Raw genomic sequence first — 25,084 nt, 5'->3', positions numbered from 1 at the left:
AGACAAGGAGAAATTACAACGCTACAAACTAGAGCCAAAGCTGAAATTTTACAGACAGGGATGCAGTAAAGTTAATACCCTTTAATCTATATTAATCCTTCCTCCAAATAAAATAACCACTTGAGTCTGGCTGTGGAAGGGCAGTAATTAGCATTCTTAATAGCCACATACACTAGAAATGACTGATACCCTTTGTTCCTTCTGCAATTCAAAACTGAGCAAGAGGTTTTCACACGTATTAACAAGATCAGAGTAATGTCAGAAAAGCCACAGTAAAATAAAATCTTGCTCTCAATTATTTATAGAAAATTTTTAAAGAATTTAACTAGAGGATCCCAACAAAAGGTGATCAGACCAGCCCAGCTCCCCAAAGTCCCCAGTGTCTCTAAACTACAGAAAGGGGGGGGCTTTGAGGCCTGGCGGGGGGGCCTTCCCACAGCAGACACACCTCTGCTAGAGGTGGCCCAGCAGTACCTGCCCTCTTGCCCAGCAGGGATCCACCACAGAGCTACTGGTTCATGGGTGTATCTGTTTTATGTCTCTCCAAAGGTCAGTGTCCTCAGGACAGATGTGAACTAGAGGCACAGTCTTACAAGGGACAGACTGAGATAAGTGACAGTTAACCCCCACCCGCCCCTGCCACACAGCAGGGAGTTCCAAGGGCCAAGGAAACAGCAGAGGATGGAGGAGTGGGTTCAGCTGGAGGGCTGGGGGAGGCAGTCAGAGCTTGGAAAGCTGCTGAGAGGTGGCCTGAGCGCTGCAACACAGAGGACGCGCAATGGCACGACACATGGAGAGGTGGGAAGATGATTCCAGGTGAGAACACAGTGGGAGCCGGGGTGCAGAGACAGGACAGAGCACAAAGGGGGCCAGGCCTAGAATCTCCCAGAGACCTTGGACTGTTCTCCTTGGGGAGGGAGAAGCAGGAAAAGAACAGGGTGGGGGAGGGTCAGACTGCAAAGGACCTCCTGGGCAATACTACCGAGGACGGCTTTTGTCCTGGAGGCAAGGCAGGAGTGGCACAGGATCAAAGGTGCTTTTGGGACAATGAACCTGGGCAGCACCAGGAGCAAAATCCTGGAAAGGGACGGGGGGTGGCGAGAAAGCAAGGTGCATTCAGAGGAGAGCTGACAACCGTGGACAGCCAGCAGGGAGGCAGTGCTGAGATTAGGTACACAGCTGAGTAACGCACAAGGCAGATCAAAGCCAGTTCTCTAGACAACGATGAAGGGCATGAAACCCAGGGGCTCATCCGCCAGGAGGTCAAGACCTGCGAGAACAAGGTCACCAGCTACTCGGGGAGGGAAGGAGGGAGTGCAGACCCGGCAAGAGAAGAGGCAGGACCTACCATTTAAGGAACATTCGGAGGGAGTCTTTCCGGAGACAAGGCTGCTCCTCAAAGATCTTCTCCTTGAGAACCAGCCCTTTGCTGTACCGGCAATCCTTCTCCAAAGCTTTGCAGATGAAGTACAGACACGCTGGCAGGGAAAGAAACAGTTACGACTTCTGGTTATGCATTCTGAAGCTCTAGCCTTGCCAGTTAACACCAGGAGAAGGCTCCTGCTCTGGGATCAAAGAAATGCACAATAAACAACAATGAGATCCCATTTTAACTGACTCAATCAGGAAAGATTTCTGAAAATAATATTACCCACAGTAGAGAAGGAAACCCAAACACTGCTGGAGAGGACAGACTATACAACCTTTCTGGAGAACCACACGCATCATACACAATCCACCCAGCAATCCCACTTCTAGGAATTGCTGTAACAATCCTACGGGGCCCACAGTGCTTAGCTATTGGCTAATTGCAGAACAGCAAGGTTTCTCTGATCCACACATTGGGTTGCCGAGCAGCCGCTGCACAGATGGTTGAGGGGTGTGCTTACTGACCAGAAGGAAGGCCACAAAACAGCTTGGGGAAGAGGCAGGGGACGAGTCATAGTGCGACTCCATCTGTACACAAAGACATGGTTTCTTGGCAACCACAGTGGGACTAGAGGGCGGCCATCAGTGACTTCCAGAGAGAAAACCAGGGGGGCACTGGGCATTTGGATGACACTGGTTCACAGCAGGCACTCTAGCTGCAGTACAGCTAGCTGCACTAGTGGCAGAAGGAGGGCCTGAGAAGTCTCAGGGGAACAAGAGGTGGTCAGCAGGCATTACGTCCCTGCACCTGTGCCTGCTCTTCTTAAGTGTATGCATACCACTGGGCTGCTTTTCCTTTTGGGTTTAGAGTGGCACATCTACCAGGGGTCTTACCCATATATGCATCAGGTCAGTCCCTTGAACCTATTTTTCCACAGGGCCTAAGTTTACCGAGTACAATTTCTCCTACCATAAGAGGGGGTACAAAGACCTAAACCAGGTGGACAGGGACAGAAGGCTGAACACTGACAACTGTTCCACCTCAAGGTGGCACCCAAGCTACAGCAAGAGCATCTAGGCAGAGACTAAATGCCTCTGGCTGGAAGAATAAACTGCTCGAGTCAAAACGGTGCCCCAATGGAACTACCATATTCTGCTGGTGGGAGTGAAAACGGGGCAACCAACAGAATGAGTGCCTATGTCCACTGAAGGAAGAGTACAGGAACATTCATAGCAGCGTTATGCGAGAGCCCAAATCTGAAAATAACCCAAACGTCCAAGCACAGACCGGTCCAATTGTATATGCATATAACAGATGACACAGCAATAAAAAAGGCCTAGCGAAAACCACACCCTACACGGGTGCACTCCCAGACAGGACAACCACAGCCCAGGGAGCCAGACACAGAATACCTGCTGCCATCTGACGCCACCTAGAGGAGGTTCAGCAATAGGCAGAACTCATCTGGTGACAAAAGGGAGAAATCAAGGTCACCTCAGTGGGTAGTAACGACTGGACAGGGACCCAAAGCAGCCTGCCTTCTGGGGCTCTGCAAATGTTTTGCACCTTGACGTGTGAATTTCACATATACAAACTGATGGACCTCAGATGTGCATTTTGCTATGTACATGTTTTACCGCAATTGAAAAGATTTAAAAAGTGGTTATGGAGAACAAGAGCTGGAGGTGGGGATGTGTGAGTGGGCCCTAGTGCTTCTCAACCTACTCCACCCTAGCGCTGTTTGTCCTTAAAAAGAGAAGGAAAAAGCTTTTGCAAGTCAGCCACCCAAGCATAAATCTGAAAGGAATAGCAAGGGCTCATCAGCATGTCTGTCTTGAAAAGGAGAACTGGGCTCTGCTGGGGCCAGCCTGCAGCTCCAACTACACTGAGCCCTGCTCAGAGTGCTCCTGGAAAGCCACCCTCCACCTCTGGCATCACAGGGCGCACAGAGGAGACTGGCCCCCATAAGAGACCCAGAACCCCCCAAGGCCACAACACCTACCCAGTGCCTCAGGACGAGCCCGAGCAAGGGGCAGATGTGTTCCCTGGGCAAGGCCGAGACTAGGGAGCTGAAGAACTGGAAGGCAGACTGGGGCTCTGTCTAGCAGAGACCGTCCAGCAGCCCTGCTGCTCTGCAAAGGAATAGGCTGTTTCAGTGAGCTCCCTGGCACCAGAAAGAGTCAAGCTGCTGCTGCTAGGCCATCAGTCAGCAAGCTATAGAAATGGGTTCTGGCGTAGGATGAGACAATGCAGGGATGAAATGAGATAACCGAAGGGAAAACCACTCAGAGAGCACGCTACCTATTACTGTAACGCACTTGATAAATCTCAATTGAGTAAGACAGACAAGCAGAATGAAGCAGGGATGCAACATCTCCGTTTTCCCTGACAATTGGGCAAGACGACCTTCAGTGCTAACTGACTTGCAGCTTACCCAAGCCACCCTCCTTCCTCTGGCCCAAAAACACAGGACATGGGAGAAAGCATCCAAGCCTGACTCACTTGTGTAATCACTGAGGGTGTACAGGACAGTGATGAGGTTGTCCAAGCAGGGCCAGTGGTCAGGATTGCACCGCAGCCCTTCCTCAAAAGCATGGCGAGCCAGGGGGACCCGGATGAGCCTCAGGGCCACGTGGCCGATTTTATACCAGAGGTTGACGTCTGTGGAGTCCAGCATGACCGCCTGGAAGCAGCACAAGCAGAGGATGAACACATAGTCAGCTCTCTCGCTGAGAAGGTGCCTGTGACGACGAGGGGGGCACAGCACCAGCCCAGCCACTCAAACTATCTGGGGAAATTGCAAATAGAAGTTACATGGACCAACTTACCTCATTCAGAACACTTTCTTAATACACAGGGGGTGCCAAAAAAATGTATACACATTTTAGGAAAGGAAAAACTGTATTAAAATTGTAATAACATATACCGATAACAAAAGATGAATACAAGTCACGTTTGACTTCTGCAATTACAAGAGGTGCTCAAAGTGGTTACCATCAGCATGATTTTAATACAGTTTTTTCCTTTCTTAAAATGTGTATACATTGTTTTTGGCACCCTCTGTATTTTGTCACTCTGAACATCTGTATTTCTTACATACTTGATAGGTAAAAAAAAAAGTAAAAGAAGTAGAATTAAAAGAAAATCCTGGGCCGGTCCACTGGCTTGGGTGCTTAGAGTGCCGTGCTCCTAACACCAAGGTCACCGGTTCGATTCCCACATGGGCCAGTGAGCTGTGCCCTCTACAGCTAAGATTGTGTACAACGGCTCTCCCTGGAGCTGGGCCGCCGTGAGCAGCCAGAGGTTGGCGTGGGCTACTGAGTGCTGCCGTGGACTATCGTTGGCCATCATGAGCAGCTGGTGGCCATGGTGAGCGGCCGGCAGCTGGCAAGAGCTGCCATGAGATGCTGTGAGCGGCTGACCGAGGACCGGCGACCGGCTGCCTCAGCTGGGGGAGCGCAAGGCTCATAACACCAGCATGGGCCAGGGAGCTGTGTCCTACACAACTAGACTGAGAAATAACGGGTTGAACTGGAATGGGGTGGGAGGCGGAAGAAGGGGGAGGGTGGAAAGAAAGTCCTGTGGGATTCTGGAAAGATTATGGACTCTAGAGACAGACCTCGGTTCACATCCCTCCAGCATGGACTAAGAGCATGATCCTGAGCTTCCTTCTCGTCACTAAAATGAGGATAAAGACACCTTCCTTGCACAATGGTGTGAGGACTGGCGCGTGCATGGAAAGCAGTGAGCATGGCGTCTGGCACGTCGGAGGTGCCTACAGAGATGGGACAGTAATACAGAAACAATGGCAGTAATATTATGAACAGGTACAGGGTGCCCGGTGTCAGCTCTGTTCTTTGCACTTGTATATGTACAAATTCCTTTAATTTTTCACCATTTTATTACTCCCATTGTACTGGCCTATTATATTGGTGCAGACCCGGAGGCCCAGAGAGTTGAAGCTACTCACCTGTAGTCACACATACCCTCGTGGCAGAGGAAGAACGCACACGCTGGCCCTGCTCCCCAGGCCTCTCTGAACTCACTGTTATCACCCACTGACCAGGGCCTTGGGGACTACAGCTTAGTGATGTATCACTACAAATTCTTCTTTTCAGCCAGAAAGACCACAGCCTCACCCGCCTCCACCAAGAACTTTCAAAAACACCAAGGGAAGTGAGCAGTGCCAAAACCATACCTCCAAGTAGAACTCCATGGCCGTCTCCAGGTCCTCTCGCTGGGCTGCCAGCTGGGCCAGGTTCTTATACGTGGAATATTTCAGCATCAGCCCAGGGTGTTTCAGCCCTTCTTTCTCATCACCAGACGAAACTGCCTGTCAACAAAGCAAACAGAGAAGGAGAGGTGACACTTGGCCCTGAAGCCTCAGCAGGCAGTCAGCAGGACACCTGGCTTCTGGGCTGGCCTGTCACAGGCCCCTGGTCCAGTCTGGTGCCACCCTCCACTGGAAAATGAAAGGACTGCACCAGCTGTTCTTAGAGGACGCCTCCAGCTCCGAGCACACAGGGAAGACAGGTCAGGCCACCACGAGGCAGTCTGCGGTAGTCTGGACACCAAAAGATGGACAGGGAACCCTCCGCACCACCAGCGCCATGCCTGACGGTGCAAGCCTGGATGGTGACATTTCTGGGCCCCCATAGCAGGTTTGAAGATGGGGGATAGAGTGTGGGGAGGCTGCCTGGGGACAGCAGGCTGGGCCTGGAGCTTCACCACAGGCAAGTGCCCAGGCAGCCAATTTACACATCCCTACACGTCCTGCAGCAGGACGAGAACTGGAGTAGGAGTTAGGAGGCTGAGCTCTGACTCAGTAATTTGTCACATGGCCATAGACAAGTTACTTTAACTAAAAAGTTAGTGTCCCGAAGAGCTTTGTAACTAACATAAGGACAATAATCCCTACCCTAAATAGCAAGTGAAAGTGAGCCAAAAGAGCACAAAAATTGTAAACATGCTTTATATAAAAAGTTATTTTACTACAGCATTTATGACAACTCTTAGAAGACCTCACAATTACTAAGAAACCACTGATTAGAAAAGCTATTACTCTAACCACAGGACAAAGAGTAATTGATTTTCTAACAGAGAAACTGACTGACATAAAGAAGTAGTTTCCAGGGGCAAGTCCACATCCCAGCCTTGCCTTGGGACAGGTCATGTTCACACGTCATGCTTTATGTTTGGAACAGCCAAGACCCAAGGAAACTTCAGGAAGCACCCCTTGACTAACCCTAGAAGCCTACCCTAGAGCTCTTAAGGAATCCCATCAAAAACACTGAAGAGCTCAAATCAAGCTTCATTCAGTATTTTCTACTGTCATTGGCTTATACTGAAGAATGATCCCCAAGAATGGACTGGGATCCAGGCACTTTTGCCCCACCAGGTACAGAACTGTCCAAAAAATGGTGTAAACACAATTATAAAGGCTGTGAGGCTACTTCAGAGACTAATTAGTCAGCCACACATCCACACGTTACAGCAGAAACTCTCGTAACTAACTTGCATCTAATTGACCAGCTAGATTTCAGCACTACGCTTCATCCTCCGTGAAAGACACGATGATGCCCAGGGGTATGAAAGGCCCCCGCCAGCTTGCCCAGCAGCTAAGCTGCGCACTTCTGAGAAGCCAGCTGCGTTCTAGGCCTGTTTACGCCAAGTGGCTGTAAGACTGTAATTACGCAATTCACACCACTGCCAAATGAGTGTGAAAAGGAACTTTTCTGTGCTTTTCAATTGTTTACAATGAGCATGTTTTACTTTTATAAGTGAAGGGAGAGGGTGCTAAAACAATCTTTTAAAGACTGAAAGTGACAGAGAGAGATGGACACACCTACGACTCCAAGGCTAATAGATGGCCAGTGCCCTTCAGTCAAAGGCCCGGAACCTGGCTCATCAGGTGCTGGGCCCACCTGGAATAAGCTCTGTTCTCAGGCTGTTGGCTTAGCGCTGCGCTCACCCCGCTCACGTCTCCAAGGCCTGCTCCCCTGTGGCCTGAGAGGGAAGGCCCCTCCTGAAACATTCTCAGCACCTGGCCCGTAACTGGCGCTCAGTAAAAGTAGAATCAAGTCATTTTCCTTTTCTGGGCCCTCACTCACTTCCTACTAATAAGAGAGGAGTGGGTCACCATTCCCACAGCCCTAATTCCAAGACACTAAACTGGCCCCAAAGAATCTTAACAAGCTATACAATTACCATGTTTCCCCGAAAATAAGACCGAGCTGGACCGTCAGCTCTAATGCGTCTTTTGGAGCAAAAATTAATATAAGACCCGGTCTTATTTTAATATAAGAATGGATCTTATATAATGTAATGTAATGTAATGTAATGTAATATAATATAATATAATATAATATAATATAATATAATATAATATAATACTGCATCTTACATTAATTTTTGCTCCAAAAGACGCATTAGAGCTGATAGTCCGGGTTGGTCTTATTTTCGGGGAAACACAGGAATACGAAGAGATACCTTGAGGGAGAAAAGGGATAAACACTTTCTGCTGACAATTAGAATTCACTTTGCATCTGCCTCATCAGTGGGGGAAACCATCGGGGTGGGGGGGGGGGGGCTTGAGACACAAGTGTCTGCCTTCCTGGGATTGTAGGAGAGACTGCTCGACTGTAGGACTGTATGGTTCCTAAAATGCCTGTGGATGGAGTCTGTCTGCTGCCTCACTCCACATCGTCTGTTTGGTGTTTGAGTACTTGAAAACAAAAAACATCCCTCCTGATGAAATAGCACGCTCCCTACACCGGATCCGGGTCCTGCCCTGCCAGCCTCTTTATACCATGCCCTGTGTCTTCAACGTGGCTCTGCTCCGTCAGCCTGCTTGTGTGGTGGCCTCCCAACCCTTCTAAGTACATTTTCAAAAGCCCATCATGCCTACACAGGCTCCCTGAGCTCACAGGCTGTCACCCAAACGCATTTTCCAAAATGTGCTGCCAACAAGATCATTAGGTATCAGAAAACCATGGACTCCAACCCTGGCTCTAATGTTTTACTAGTTGCAAGGCTCTGAGCCATCAGCATCTCATTAAGCCTCCATTTCCACAACTATAATATGGGGACAAACACCCGCCACATACTTGGGAGTGGTTATGAAGACTAAGTAACAGCGACAGCTGATAATTCCAGAGCTTTGACTATGAGACAAGAGCCATTCTGCGTGTTTCACTGGATCAGTCAACCCTCCCAGCAAACCAGCTAAGCGCAAACTCTCCAGGAGGAGAAGCAGAGGGGCTGAGGGGAAATATTGTGTCCACGGTTATCCAGCCAAGTGGGAGGGCAGAGGTCAGACCCAGGCCGCCTGGCCCCAGGGTCTGCCTCCGGCCTTGCTGGCGCCTCACCTCTCGCAGCAGGCGTGCCTCCAGCAGCTCATGGTAGGCTTTGGCAGATTCCTCAAACCGATCGTGTTTCTGCAGATCCAGGGCCTTGTGATATAAGGCAAAAGCCTCTGCTTCCTGAAAACCAAAACAGGACTTTTCACTCAGTACAAAGGTTTGTCTTTTTTAAAAGAGATTTTTATTAAAATATAGCTAACATACAATATTATATTTGTTTCAGGTGTACACAAGAGTTATTCAACATTTATATACCTAAAAAAGTGATCACCATAAGTCCAGCAACCACCTGACACTGCACACACTACCAAAATATTATTGACTATATTCCCCAGGCTGTACTTTACATCCTTATTGGTTTTATACCTAGAAATCTGAACCTCTTATTCCCCTTCATCTTTACCCTCTTTTTAATTTTCCAATGATAGTTGACATTCAATATTATTTTATATTTATTTCAGGTGTACAACATAGTGGTTAGACACATATAATTTAAGAAGTGATCCCCTGACTAGTCTAGGACCCACCTGGCACTATACATAGTTACTACCATATTATTGACTATATTCCCTATGCTTTACTTTATATCCCCATTAATATTTTGTAACTACCAATTTATATTTCTTAATCCCTTTACCTTTTTCACCCTGCTCCACCCACAACCCCTGTTCCATCTATCACCCCAATAAATCTAGTACCCACCTGACACCAAAAATAGCTATTATGATATTATTGTCTGTGTGCTATACCCTAGATCCCCATTACTACTTTGTAACAACCAATTTGTACTTCTTAATCCCTTCCCCTTTCTCATCTACCCCCAAAACCCCTCCCATCTGGCAATTATCAAAATGTTCTCTGTATCTATGGGTTTGTTTCTGTTTTGCTTGTTTTGTTCTTTAGATTCCACATATAACTGAAATCACATTGCAACGTTCTCTTTCAGACACTCCACTCGGCACAACACCCTCCAGGGTCTATCCATGCCACCGCAGATGGCAAGAACCATTCCCTTCCACGGCCAAGCAATGTTCCATTATATATACACGTATGTACCACCTCCTCTTTATCCATTCATCCATTGACAAACGCCCAGGCTGCCTCCACATGTTGGCCATTGTAAACACTGCTGCAATGAACATATAGATGCACATGTCCCCTCAAAGTAGCATTTTGGGTTTCTTTTGATAAATACCCAGAAATGGGATTACTGGGTCCTTCTTTGTCTCTTATTATAACCTTTATTTTAAAGTCTATTTTGTCTGGTATGTTTTAAAGTCTATTTAGTCTGGTATAAATATTGCTACCTGTTTTGTTTTTCCATTCCTTTACTTTCAGTTTGATCTCAAATGATCTGAAGCAGCATGTGTAAGGGTCTTGTTTTCTTATCCATTCAGCCACCTTATCTTTTGATTGGAGCATTTAACTCATTTACATTGAAAGTAATTGTTGATAAGTATGTAGTTATTGCCATTTTATTATTCATATTTTTTATCTTTTTTTTTATTTTTAATCTTAAATAAGCCCCTCTAAGATTCCTCGTAGTACTGGTTTGGTGATGGTGAACCACTTTAGCTTTTTCTTGTCTGGGAAGCTATTTATCCTGTCCTTTGATTCTAAATGATAGCTTTGCTAGGTAAAGTAATCTTGGTCCTTGCTTTTCATCACTTTAAATAGTTCATGCCAATCCCTTCTGGCCTGCAAAGTTTCTATTGAGAAATCAACTGAGTCTTATGGGAGCTCCCTCGTAGGTAACTAACTGCTTTTCTCCTGCTACTTTTAAGATTCTTTGCCTTTATCCTTTGGCATTTAATTACAATGTGTCTTGGTGTAAGCCCCTTTGAGTTCATTTTGTTTGGGACTCTGTGATTCCTGGGCTTGTATATTTATTTCCTTTGCCAGGTTAAGGAAGTTTTCCATCATTATTTCCTCAAATAGGTTTTCAATTCCTTGCTCTTCTTCTGGTACCTCTATGATGCGAATGTTGGTACACTTGATGTAGTCCAGGAAGCCCCTTAAATTATCCTTGTTTTTTTTGGATTCTTTTTCTTTTTGTTATTCTGAGTGGATGTTTTCTGCTACCTTACCTTCTAAATCACTGACTTGATCATCTGCTTTATCTAATCTACTGTTGATTCCCTCTAAAGTACCATATTTTGCCGTGTATAATGTGCATTTTTTTGCCCAAATTTGTGAAAAATAAGGATGTGCATTATACATGGGTAGTACTAATTCCATATCGATATAAACGTTTTAAATTCTTTTATTTATGCTTATGAATTAAAAGCGTAACTCTAGAAATCAATAACGATATCCATATGCAAAATAATATCCTGGATTACAATAATCGGTTCTGTTGAACTTCTGATGAACTTGCAACAACGAAGAGTTCTTGGCCCTCTAGATGTGTAAATATCGTAAATTTATTAACGGTACATAAAATTTCTCGTACCTTGTATCTGTTCTTGTGTTTTGTAATTATTTGTTACATAAAATTTCTTGTACCATAGTATGTTAAAAAGTAAATGCTACAATTCCTTTATAATACAAAAAATAAGTACCTAAATGTAAACAAATAAAAATTTGAATTAAAAAATTAAAACAAAAGATTTTTTTTCCTGAAAGTTTGAGCCAAAAAATATGGGTGCACGTTATACACAGGAACACATTACACATGGCAAAATATGGTATTCTTCATTTCAGTTTTGTATTCTTTATTTCTGACTTTTTTTTGTTTTTTTATGTTTTCTTTGTTGAAATTTTCCCTGAGATCACCGAGCATCCTTATAACCAGTCTTTTGAACTCTGTGCCCATCTCCATTTTGTTTAGTTCTTTTTCTGGAGCTTTATTCTGTTCTTTTATTTGGGACATGTTTGTCTCCCTATTTTGGCTGCCTCCCAATGTTTGTTTCTATGTATTAGGTAGGGCTGCTGTATCTCCTGGCCTTATGTAGTAGTGTACTGTGGGGCCCAGTGGCACAGTCTTCTTGGTCCCCTGAGCAGGGTGCTCCCCATGTATACCTTGTGTGAGCTGTATGTGCCCTTTTGTTATAGTTGAGCTTTGGCTGCTGTTGGTGCTTCAATGAGAGGGACTGACGTTCAGGCTGACTGGCTGTGAGGAACTGGCCATTGAGTACAGTGGAGGAGCTATGGTGCAGAGGCTGACCCTGTGGAGCAGGATTCACTTTAGCAGGGCTCTGGTGCCTGCCTAGTCTGCCCTTTGGGTGTGTCGTCCCCAGGGGTGACTGGGTGATGCTCCCCCTGGGTCTGAAACTGGCCACTGGAAGGGCTAGCCGCAGGGCCTCCTGGGAGGAGCCCCACAGCAGGTCAAGTTAGTCGCAGCCTGTGTCCTGCCTGGGGCCACCTGGCATGAGCCACAAAGCAATCCTCAGATGTCTGCCACCTGCGCTGGGCTTGGAGGTGCCTCAAGAGGCCAAGCTGCAACTGAGGCCAAGCTTAGGTCTGGTCAGCCAGAGGTACGGGATATGCCAAAGCCAGATGCTGTTGGTTTCAGTTTTGTGAACTTACGGGAAATTTTAGGAAAGTCTGCAATATGAGCCAAGACAAGCCGTTTATATGGAAAAGCCACTGGAAGTGGGTTGGGTGTGCCAGAAAGTTGGGTGTGGTGGGGTCTCAAGGAACCAGAACAAAAAAACAGTGTTAGCCAGCTGATGGAGACTCAGATATGGCGGCAGCCTGAGTCAGTACACCCAGAGCCAGGAGGGCTTAACAAAGAAACAATGGCTTCTGCCACATCCTCCGAATGGAAAAACACTGCCCCTCCAACCCTTGCCCCATAGCCAGACAATTCAGTTCTTCCCCATATGTCCTTAGCACCTTTGGAGCTGATGCCCCAGTGTGGGAGCTCAGATCGAACGAGTCCGTCAGCACGTAAGTCTGTGTGTGGGCTTTTAAGAAGAGCGCCTGTGAGTGCAGCCACCCACTGTGTCACTCAGCCACAATCTTCTCTGGTTTTCACAGCCAGAAGTTATGGGGACTTCTCTCCCTTGAGATCCTGGGCTGGGGAGCCTGGTGTGGGACTGGGACCCCTTGTTCTTCCAAGAGGGAACCTCTGCAGCCGAGTTATCCCTCCCGATTTTTAATGGTCACACATAGGTGTGGGACCAGCCCATTCTGCATCTCTGTCCCTCCTACCAGTCTTGAGGTGGCTTCTTCTGTATATCCTTAGACGTAGGGCTTTGGTTCAGCTAGACTTCAGGCGATTCTCCATGAGTTGTTCTGTAGTTTAGTTGTAATTTTGATGTGGTTGTGAGAGGAGATAAGCACAGCATTTCCTACTCTGCCATCTTGACCAGATCTCCAAGGTTGTCTTTTTTAAGCCAAAAATGTGTAAGGGGGGCTGTAGTTGAGGCCATGTTAACTGTCATCTGTGCCCTCTGGCGTGGAGACAATCCTAACACTCAGACCTCCCAGGATCTAAAATCCCATTCAGGAGACATCGGAATGCATTTAAAATGAGGTGCCGCCTACAGAAATGGAAAGCAAGGTCCACCTGCAGAGGAAGACCATAGATTACATACCTGGGCCTCCTTTGTCTGGGTTTTGTGACTTTTAAAGCTTCCTTCATGTTCATCCTCAACTGTGGAGCTGGCATTTAAGGCTGCAATTCGAATCTAGAAAAAGAGGTTTGAGGGAAGAGAAGAGCTGCTTTTAGATGAGATGTCACTTATCTTCTCAACAACCCATCATGAACATAGCTCTGCTCCGTAAACTACCTTGAACAGCTATGGCCTTCTCAGCGTGTGGGGAATGGACAACACATTTCTAGGGGGGAAAAAGGACCAGAACACGTCTGAGGGTGACCATACCAATCTTTTCATGGAGCATGTCCTGCGTACTGTCCACTGTAAAAGGAACAGAGGCTGGGGACACCGAGCAATAACCCGACACAGAAGACCCAGGCATTGGAATAACAGGTTCCAATGAAAGGGGTTAACCTTATGCCTTTGTAACAACCATGATGAGGCCCTACAAGGCACTTCCACAGAAGATCAAGCACCCACACCCTCAAATGTTCCAACAGCCCTCCCAGGAAAAAGGCTGCTCCACAGTGAGAGCCTTCAGGGTCCACCCAGGAAAATGCCTCACCCCCAGGAGTGAAGTAAAGAAGAACACTGACACCAGCAAAACAGGCAAACCATCAGTCCTTACCATACTCAGAGAGCTTCAGCACTGCCGCTTAGCACCGCTTCCCATCACTGGCAGAGACTGCGCCAGTCCACAAGTCTCCTGGAGAGGACACAGGACAAACCGAGAGAGGGCCCATGAAGAACCAAGAATGTCCCAATGCTAGAAGCCCACTGAGCACCAGTCTCCCAAACGACGGGCCTCCCCAGCTCTCGGCACGCAGGCTGGTGAGTGACTGCCTCAGATGGCTGTGTGGTCTGTTACACAGGGAGCCCCAGCTTGACTATGTGCCCTTGCCAGGCAAGGCACCAGGTGCCAGGACATGGAAGAGTGAAACCAACTCCTGCCCCTATGGCTGGCTCACTGCTCAGCAGAGGCAATGGCTCTATAAACAATTCTTTTTTTCTAAAGTTGAATGAAATAAAGAAAAACAAGGCAACATCTAAGGGTAAAGAAAACTTTTTTTTTTAAGGGATCAAATAAGGTGAGGGCGTAGAGTAAGCCCTTGCGTTACCCTCAAGGAAGGCACAGTGCTGCAATGGAGGGCGGTGAAGCAGGGGCAGGCATAGGGAGGTGGGAGACAAGCGAGAGCCCACATGGGGCCTGACGGCAGGGAGGGGCGTGGAGGACGGGAGGGTGACATGCCAGGGAATCAGAACTTTGTTTGGTCGACAAGAGAGCCAGACAGTTTTCAGGTGAACAAAATGTTAGAAACATAAAGGAAAAAAATTAGAGGTAGGCAGATCAGTTTGAAATCTGCAAAAAAAAAAAAAAAAAAAAAAGACAGGCTTGGTGAGGATGTGGAAAAATCAGAACCTCATACACTACTGAAGGGACCGTAAAATGGTGCAGCCGCCGTGGAAACTGGCCTGGTGTTTCCTCAAAATGTCAAATAAAGAAATTCCACTGCTAAGTATCTACCCAAGAGAAACAAAAACATGTCCACAGCAAAACTTGTTCACCAGTGTTCACAACAGTATTATTCATAGCAGCTTAAAGGTGGAAACAACCCAAATGCCCAGCAACTGATGAATGGATAAATAAAATGGAGTATGTCCAGACAGTGGATTATTATTCAGTTGTAAAATAGACTAAAGTACTGACACACACTATTGCATAGATGAACCTTGAAAACCTTATGCTAAATGAAAGAAGCCAGTCACAAAGGCCACATATTGTCTGATTCCATTTATATGAAATGCCAGCACAGGCAGATCTATAGAAACAGAAAGCAGATAGTGGGCTGGGGGAGACGGACAAATAGGGAGTGACTACTAATGAGTATAGTTTCTTTCTGGGGTGATGAAAATGTTCGAAAACTGACTGTGCAGATGGTTACACAACTCAGTGAATACCGTAAAAACCACTGAATTGTACATCTTACCTAAGTGAACTGCATGGCATGTAAATTATGTCTCAATAAAGCTATTATTAAACTAAGAGATGCTGGGAGTCTGGCTAGGCAGTAGTAGTGGGGATGGAGGGGACACATTCCAGGAGGAAGACTCATGGTACTGGGTGCCGGGGAGGCTGGAGGGAGCCGCAGTGGTTCTGACCTAAGGAGCTGGGATGGGAGGGGGTACCACCAAACAAGCTAGGGAGGTGGGAGGAGGAGCCAGAAAAGCCCCATGTGAGAGGCTGGCAGAGGGCCATGGAAGGACCCATCAGGCAGTGGGAAGGAGCTTAGCAGACAGACTGAACTTTTACTCTACTTTTATGAAGTAAAACGGCCACTACTACTGCCAACAGTGCTTCCAGCAGTGACTCGAGCACAGGCTTCCTCCACAACGGGCTTTGAGTCCTCCAAGCGTTCTTACAAGGAAGGAAGTGCAGTCGTTTGCACAGATCAGGAAGACTCAAACCTCTCCTTAGGCTGATAGCCACTTTATCTCCTGGCTTCCGCATTTAAAAAAGAAGAATTCTGCTGACTACGTTTGGAAACTGCTGCTTCACCATAAGCTATGCCATGATGGACCAGTAACCAGAACACAATATGAAAATACATAAGAGAAAAGTAGAAAGTATAGCATTAAAACCCTGCATCTAGCTATTATTGACAGAGAGAGAGAATAAGTGTTGGCAAGGATGGAGAGAAATTGGAACCTTTATGCATTGCTGGTAGGAATGTAAAATGGTGCAGCCACTGTGGAAAACAGTATGATGGTTCCTCAAAAACTAAACATAAAGTTGCCATATAACCCAGCAATTCCACTTCTGCATATATGCCCCAAAGAATTGAAAGCAGGATCTCAAAGAAATCTTTGCAATCCATGCTCTTGACAGCATTATTCACAATAGCCAAAAGGTGGAAGCAACCCAAGTGTCCAAGGATGGATGAATGGGTGAACAAATTGTGGTCTGTCCACACAATGGAATGTTATTCCGCTTTAAAAAGGATGTTCTGACGCACACTACAACACAGATGAAACTTACAGTATGTTAACTGAAATGTGCCAGTCACAAAAGGACAAATATTGTATGGTTCCACTTAGATGAGGTACCTAGAATAGGAAAGTTCATAAAGACAGCAAGTGGGATGGCGGTGGCCAGGGGCTGGGGGAGGGGGAATGGGGAGTTATTGTTTAATGGGACAGAGTTCCCATTTTGCAAGATGAAAAGAGTTCTGGAGACGGATGGTGGCTATGTTTGCTCAACAATGTGAATGTACTTAATGCCACTGAACTATATACACTTAAAAATAGTTAAAATGGTAATTACCCTAATGAAGTCTCTGCTAGACACTGACCGTCCTCCAGAAGGCCACTGGCCCACAGGGCGACAGCAGTCACCACTTCCTGGTGACTCCAAGCAGAGCCCTAGCCCCAGGGCACAGGAAACACCATGGAGCCCATCAGAAAGCTCAGAAGTAGGAGCACTTCTCAGCCACTGGGCTCTGCGCAACGAACCCCAGAGGACCTCCAATCCCACAGAGTGTCACACAGCCTCCAGCTGAATTTCCCCTTCACTTACAGGGAAGCACTCAATAAATACCTTTTGGCTGATTTTTTTTCACCACTCTCTTACTCGTAAAATCTGCTGCCCTTCCTACCTCAGGGAATGGAAAAAGGAAAAGTGGAAAGGGCACTGGATTTGGACTGGGGGAGATTTCAGAGTGTGGCCAGGCTCTGCCTCGTGATGCCTGGGTCCCTGATCCTTGACCAGCCTGTTTCCTTGTGTATAAAATACGGTCAACACCCTGACTCGACTGGGAGCTCCTCTGGCCAGAGAGCGGCTGACTGACCAGGATGGTGCATGGCCAGTCCACACAGTGTGGACACTCAGGAGGTCCGTGACAAGCTGCAGCTGCATGAAACCAGTCACACGCTGTCTCTACCCTCAGACCCCCTCCAGAGGCAGGCAGTTCTTTCTTGAAGAGGTGGAAAGCACAGGAGAGAAGCCCGGAGTGGCGCTCACACCCAGCCACAGGCCTCGCAACCTACTGCCCATGGGCCAAGTGCTAGTTCCAGGTCATGGCAAGTCTTGCTGTCTGAATCCTCACTGGGGGAAACACAAGAGGAGGGCCCAGGGACAGCTGAGACGAGGTCTCTGTGTGGCGGCCGTGAGGCGTGCGTGCGTGGGGTGAAGAGCATCAACACAGCCATCACGCACAGGCTCATCCTTCTCCCGCAGGAAGAGAGCTTGCCCGTTTCCTGATTCAGCAGCACCTTGCAGTAAGGCCCCCAACAACCGCTGGGAGGACCTGTGCCTTCCCCTGGGGCTTCTGTGTCCCCCAGGACCAGGGTGGGTACAGGTCCAATGTCAGAGCTGACAGGAGACATCCCCTCAGGACAAACTGAAAAAATGAATGACTAGGCAAATCAGGGGGAAAAACCAGTGAGCTTCAAGTCAGAAGGGTTTCTCGCCCCACAGGCCGCCTAAGTCCTTGCCCACCCACCTCCATAAAGAAGGCACCTGGACTCAAAGCAACAGCTCCTGAGCGTTCTGATCAGCTGGGCCAGAAGACCTTCAAGGAGCCCCCAGTACAGAAGAGAAAATAGACCTTTCAAGCTTCCTAATTATTTTCAAAATTATTCCATGCTAAAACTCAAGCCAATCTCCTCATTAAAAAGGGCACCTATGAGGGGTGGCTGCTTAGCTCAATTGGTTGGAGCGTGGTGCTGGCGGTGCCAGTTTGATCCCCACATGGGCCACTGTGAGCTGCGCCCTCCTAAAAAAGGGGGGGGGCACCTATGTTAACTTCAACGTAATCTCAAAATAGCAGCACCTTCTACCTTTCCACTTCTACAGTGTACCCCAGATTTTACAAGGCAGGTTTGTCCTATCTCACTTGGACTTCAAACAGCCTCTAGAAAGAGAACTGGGCTTACAGTTCTATTTTTGTCTCTTTCTAGAAAGCACTGTGGCTTTGGGCAGGTCAGCTAGTTTCTTTAAACCTCAGTTGCCTAATCCGGAAAATGAGGCTAATGCGTAGCTTGCAAGGCCCACATTCCTGGAGCAGCTGGCTGATGCCAGTATGGGCAGTGGGGACGTTATCCTCCAAACGTCTGCAGCTGTGCACTTGGGTTGGTCTGGAGGGTGTCTAGATGCCTGCCTTGGTTTTGGCCCTCTCAGCCGGCTGCGGTTTTCACAGGTAGCATCCACTGAAAAAGTTAAAGGGAAAGAGGATCATCCCCCCACCACCCGTCACCTTTTTGGAGACAGACATTTAAAGAAACCTTTGTCAGGTCACTGGATGACCACAGAGACAATGGAACAGAATGTACAGTGCCCAAACACAACAAATGCATTTTGCAAAAATAGTTTGGAAAAACCACAAATGGACAACTGCAGGCCTCACAAAGAAAAAAATCAGCAATCCCTGAGGAGAATCTGAGGTATTACATTATTATATGCAGAATGTACAGTTCTCAATAAAAAAACTACCAAGCACTCAAAGAAACTGCAAAGTAAGGCTCATTCACAGGATAAAAAGAATCTGACAGAAACCATCCCTGAGAAGCCCAGACATTGGAATTACTGCTCAAAAAAAATGTTAATTCAAAAACTGTTCTTCACATGTTTAATCACCTAAAGGAAAACATGGATAAAGTACTAAAGGAAATCAGGAAAACAACGTAAAAACAAAATGAGAATATCAAAAAAGAGACAGAAATTATAAAAAGGAATCAAAGGGAAATTCTGGAGCTGAAAAGTACAATAAGTGAAACGAAAAATTCATGGGGGGAGGGAGGTGGTAGAAGAGAGTAAATGGGGTCAAATATATGGTGATGGAAGGAGAACTGACTCTGGGTGGTGAACACACAATGTGATATATAGACGATGTATTACAAAATTGTACACTTGAAACCTATGTAATTTTACTAACCATTGTCACCCCAATAAATTTTAATTAAAAAAAAATGACTCTATCAATCTAGGATATTTTAATGTCTCAATAGTTACATGTGCACAGAAGTCCTTTACTTCTGAAAGTTAATGTCTCTATGTATTTGAGCATTGTGTGAAAAGTGGGGGAGGGTAATACTTTTATTAGGAAAATACAAGACTACTAGAAGTGAAATATGTTGCTATTAATTGGCTAGTTATAAAAACTGAGTCTTTGGGAATAAAAAAATAAAATAATAAATAAATCAGAAAAATTCACTAGAAAGGTTCAACAACAGTTTTGAGCAGGCGGAAGAAAGGATCAGCAAACTTGAAGATAAGGCAATTGAAATTATACAGTCTAAGGAGCAGAAAGAAAAAGAATGAAGAAAAATGAACAGAGCTTGAGAGACATGGGAGACAGTATCTAAAGGACCAACATATGCATCATAGGAGTCTCAGAAGATGGAGAGAGAGAGAGAGGCAGAAAATTTATTTGAAAAATAATAGCAAAAATTTTCCCAAATCCAATAGAAAGATGAACATACACATCCAAGAAGCTCAACAAACTCCAAGTAGATCCACACTAAGACATATTATTGTCAAACTACTGAAACCCAAAGACAAAGAGAGAATCTTGAAAGCAGCAAGAAAAAAGCAATTCTTAGAAAACACAGGGGAAAACCGTTAGGACCTTGGATATGGCAGTGGTTTCTTAAGAATGACACAAAAAGCACAGGCAACAAAAGAAAAATAAACTGGATTTCATGAAAATTAAAAATTTTTATGCAAAGGACACTATCAAGAGAAGGCAATCCACAGAATAAAAGAAAACATTTGTAAACCATATATCTGATAAGAGATTAATATCCAAAATATATAAAGAACTCCTACAACTCAACAATGACAACTCAATTAAAAAATGGACAAAGGACTTCCAAAGACATTTCTCCAAAGATAATACAAATGCTAATAAGTACAAGAAAGGTGCTCAACATTATTAGTCAGTAGGGACATGCAAATAAAACCATGAGATAACACTTCATACCTAGATGGCTATTATCAAAAACAAAAAAAAAGGAAAATAGTAAGTGTTGGCAAGGAAGTAGAGAACCTAGAACCCTGGTACTTGCTGACGGGAATGTAAAATGGCACAGCCACTGTGGAAAACAGTTTGGTGGTTCTCAAAAAGTTAAACATAGAATTGCCATATGATCCAGCAATTCCACTCCTAGGTACATACCTGGAAAAAATGAAAATAGGGACTCAGAGATATTTGTACACCCATGCTCACAGCAGCACTATTCACAATCGTCAAAGGTGGAAGCAACCCAAGTGTCCATAGATGGGTAAGTGGATAAATAAAATGTGGTATATTCATACAATGGAATATTATTCAGCCTTAAAAAGGAAGGACATTCTGACACATGCTGCAACATGGATGAACCTGCAGGATATTATACTAAGTGAAATAAACCAGTCACAAAAGGACAAATACTGTATGATTCCATTTATGTTAGGTACTTATAACGGGCAAATTCACAGAGACAGAAAGTATAATGATGGTTGCCAAGAGCTGGGAGAAGAAAGGACTCTGGAGTTATTGCCTAAGAGGTACAGTTTCTGTTTGAGATGATGAAAATTTTCTGGAAATAGATACTGGTGATGGTTATGCAACATTCTGAATTTATTTAATGCTACTGAATTGTACATTCTCGATGGTTGAAATGGGGGTGGCCTGTTAACTCAGTTGGTTAGAGCGTGGTGCTGATAACACCAAGGTTGCCAGTTCGATCCCCATATGGAAAACTGTGGGCGGTGCCCTCCTTAAAAAAAGAAGGAAAAAATAAAAGTCTGATCCTCAATGGTTGGAATGGTAAATTTTATGTTACATAATTATGTTACATAATTTTTAAAAATACCAATTAAAGAATGAGCAAAAGACTTTAAAAGATACATCACCAAAGAAGATAGATTGCAAATAAGTACGTTAAAAGATGTTCCACATCATTAGTCACGAGAGAAATGTGAATTAAAATCATGGTCAGCTACTACTACACACCCATTAGAATGGCCAAATTTTTTGAAAACCTGATAATGCCAAGTCCCAGTGAGGATACAGAACAACTAGAACTTTCATACACCATTGACAGAAATGGAAAATGGTATACAGCCATGCTGGAAAACAATTTCTTATAAAGTTAAACATACACTTACTACACAACACAGCAATCTCACTCCTGTTTACCTTGAGAAATGTTGACACAAAACCTGTACATAAATATTTCTAGCAGCTACATTCAGATCACCAAAAACTAGAAACAACCCAAAAATATCCTTCAATATGTGAATGGATAAACTGCTGCGATATAGCATACAACGGAATACCGCTCAGTAAGAACACTACTTATACGATGGAACGCTACTACAAATTAAAAGACACAAATGATACTTGGATGAATCTCAAATGCATTATGCTGAGGGAAAGAAGCCAGTATCCATAGGTCGCATACTGTGTGATTTCATTTACATGACATTCCTGAAAAGACAAAACTACAGTAACGAAGACCACGTCAGTGCTGGCCAGTGGTAAGAGAAGGGTGTCTATAAAGGGGGACACTTTGAGGGTGGTGGAACTGTTTTGTATTCTCATGTAGTGAAGGTTACACACATCTATACATGTGCTAAAAGTCAGAGAGCTGTTCACCCCCAAAGGAGGTCAAATAAAAATTTAACTTATTAATTAAATGTAATAAATATAAAAATATTTTAACAAAAATAAATACTTTTTTTTTAAAGTGCAGGGGAGCAATCTGGATATCAGACAAAGTACAATTCAAGTCCAAATATGTTAACTGTGACAAAAGGTACAATTCACATTGATGATATAACACTTAAAAACATACACCAAATAACACAGCAACCAACTTAAAAAGCAAAACCACAGGAGATGCATAGATAGAAACTAATAATAAGAGACTTTCACTCATCACTCTCAGTACAAGGCAGATCAAGTGGAGAAAAAAAATTAGAAGATAGAAGATCTAAACGATAAAGTGAACAGAGGAAATCTTACAGGTGCTTATCAAATTCTACACCCTGATAATGGAGACTACATATTCCTCTCCAGCACTCACAGCACATTCACCAAAATAGCAACAACAAAAATGATCATATATTAGGTCACAAAGAAAACACCTTCTATAAAGTAAAAATACTGAAAACAACACTCTCAGGTCACAATACATTAAAACTAAAATTTACTAACACCACCATAACCAACAACAGAAGGTCCTTCTAGCCAAAATATTAAGAACTTCCTATTAAACAACTTCTGGGTGAAAGGAAATGCAACTAAAATTGGAGAAATTTAATGAAATGCTAACAATGAAAACACACATATCGCATGTGTGAAATACAATGAAATCATCTAAGGGAGAAAAATATGATTACCTCCATAGAAGAGAAAGCCTTTGACAAAATTCAACATTCATTCATGAGGAAAAACACACACACACACACACACACACACACTCAAGAATATAGGAAATGAGAAATAGTTTCTTAACATAATTAGATAGATTAGATAGATAGATAGATGATAGATCTTAGTTCTAAAATCAAAATCTTATATAATGGCGAAACACCAGAGGCATTTCCATTAACGACAGGAACAAAGCAAGGATACCCATTACGTCTGCTACTATATACCACTGTATTAGGAGTATTCAAAATGCAATTTAAAAAGGAAAACCAATTAGAAGTATAGAATGGGTAAAGAAGTAAAACTATTATTAATTGCAGATAATATAAAATCCCAAAATCAATGATAAAACTTAATACTAAAAAACTCAATGAAGTAGCATAATACAAAATTAACATACAAAAATCAATAGCCTTCACATACTCAAACAGAAGACATTACGGTAAAGAAAAAACCCGTTCGCTATAGCAACAAGATGATTAAATACTTAAGAATAAAGTTAATAAAGTTAACAAGAAATGTGCAACCTATGCGTAGAAAATTTTAAAACACTACCAAAAGACACAAAAGTAAACTTGAACAAATGGAAACACGGCCTCTGTTCTTGGACACAATTCAACATGATAAAGATGTCAGTTCTCCCTAAGTTAATTTATAAATTCAATGCAATTCCAGTAAAAATACCAACAAGATACCAGATAAGCTGACACTTGTTTATATGGAAAAACAAAACTGTAAGAATAGTTAGGAAAACAGTGGAAAAGAAAAGTTCCAAGAAGGGATGAGTCCTACCAGACATTAAGATATACTGTATAAAGCCTTAATAATTAAAACAGTGGTACTGGTATGTACATAAAGAAAGCACGTCTAGAGTTAGACCCGAGTACATATGGAAATTTAAAATATGGCAAAGGTGGCATCTCAAATCACTCAGGTCAAGATGAACTTTGTAACAAGTGCTCACGCTGGGACAAATTGGTAGCCATTTGGAAAAGATAAAATTAGATTGATACCTCAGACCATATATATAAATAAACTCCAAGTGGAGTAAGGATCGAAATGAAAAAGATGAAACCATACAAGTACTAGCCGAAAACATGGCTGAATTCCTCTTTATTGTATAGCAAAAGGCTTTCTCACTATGATTTAAAATCCAGAGGCAGTAAAAGAAAGGATTGACAAACTTAACTACATTAAAAATGTTTTAAATTTTGCATGACAGGAAAAAAAAAAATCACACACAAAAACAAAAATAAACCAGTGGAACTACATCAAACTAAAAAGCTTCTGTACAGCAAAAGAAATGAACAACAAAATGAAAAGACAATCTATAGAACGGGAAAAAATATCCTCAAACCATTTATCTGATAAGGTTTACTATCCAAAATCAATAAGCAAGTCATACAAACTCAAAAACAAAAAAAAACAAATAATCCAATTAAAAATGGACAAAGAATGTGAGTACACCTTTTACCAAGGAAAATATGTGAATGACCAAAATATGTGAATGACATTAAAAAGGTACTCAACATCACTAATCTTTAGAGAAATGCAAATCAAAACCACAACTTGATATCACCTCACGCCTATTAGGATAGCTAGCATCAAAAAGACAAGAGATAACAAGTGGGGGCAAGAATGTGGAGACAAGGGAACGCTTGTGCACTGTTGGTGGGACTGTAAATTGGTACAGCTACAATGGAACACAGTACGGAACACATATTATTCAGCCATAAAATTAAAAAATTCCTCAGAAAATTAAAAACAGAACTATCATATAAGCCAACAATTCCTCTACTTGGAATATATCCTAAGGAAACAAAAACACTATATCGAAGAGATATCTGTGCCCCCATGTTCATAGCAGCATTACCTTTAATAGCCAAGACCAAAGTGTCCATCAACAAATGAACGGACAAAGACAGACATACAATGGAATATTATTCATCCATAAAAAAGAAATCCTGGCATTTGCAACAACATGGATGAACCTTGAGGACATTATCCTGAGTGAAATAAGTCAGACAGAGACACACAAATACTGTATGATCTCACTTATATTGTGAAACCAACAAAAACAAAAACGAAAAAAAGAAAAACTCATAGAAAAAGAGATCAGATTTGTGGTTACCAGAGATGGGAATGGGAGAAGAAATTGGATGAAGGCAGTCAAAAGATACAAACTTCTAATTATAAGATAAATACGTACTAGGGATGTAATTAACATACAACATGATAACTACAGCAAACACTGTTGTATGGTATATTTGAAAGTCGCTAAAAGAGTAGATCCTAAGAGTTCTCATCACAAGGAAAATAGTTTTTTGAATCTATGTATGATGCATGTTAACTAAGTTTATTGTGATAATCATTTCACAATACACATAAGTCAAATAA

General features: G+C 43.8%; 1 protein-coding gene across 5 annotated transcripts in view; it reads right to left on the bottom strand.

Moving 5' to 3' along the window:
- Positions 1-25,084, bottom strand: part of CABIN1 (calcineurin binding protein 1) — a 145,560-nt gene that overhangs the window by 118,210 nt on the left and 2,266 nt on the right. For all 5 annotated transcript variants that reach the window (XM_074321575.1, XM_019710328.2, XM_074321576.1 and 2 more), the window contains exons 2-7: positions 13,903-13,980; positions 13,272-13,364; positions 8,737-8,850; positions 5,568-5,702; positions 3,872-4,052; positions 1,349-1,478 (exon numbers count right to left, since the gene is read on the bottom strand). In XM_074321575.1, coding sequence (XP_074177676.1) covers positions 1,349-1,478; positions 3,872-4,052; positions 5,568-5,702; positions 8,737-8,850; positions 13,272-13,364; positions 13,903-13,905 — 656 coding nt within the window. In that variant the 5' untranslated portion in view covers positions 13,906-13,980. The remainder of the gene's footprint in view (positions 1-1,348; positions 1,479-3,871; positions 4,053-5,567; positions 5,703-8,736; positions 8,851-13,271; positions 13,365-13,902; positions 13,981-25,084) is intronic.

This window comes from Rhinolophus sinicus, linkage group LG16 (assembly GCF_036562045.2).
Source record: "Rhinolophus sinicus isolate RSC01 linkage group LG16, ASM3656204v1, whole genome shotgun sequence".
Classification (NCBI taxonomy): Eukaryota; Metazoa; Chordata; class Mammalia; order Chiroptera; family Rhinolophidae; genus Rhinolophus; species Rhinolophus sinicus.
The sequence above is the reverse complement of the archived record's forward strand: the minus strand, read 5'-3'. Positions and strand labels throughout refer to the sequence as shown.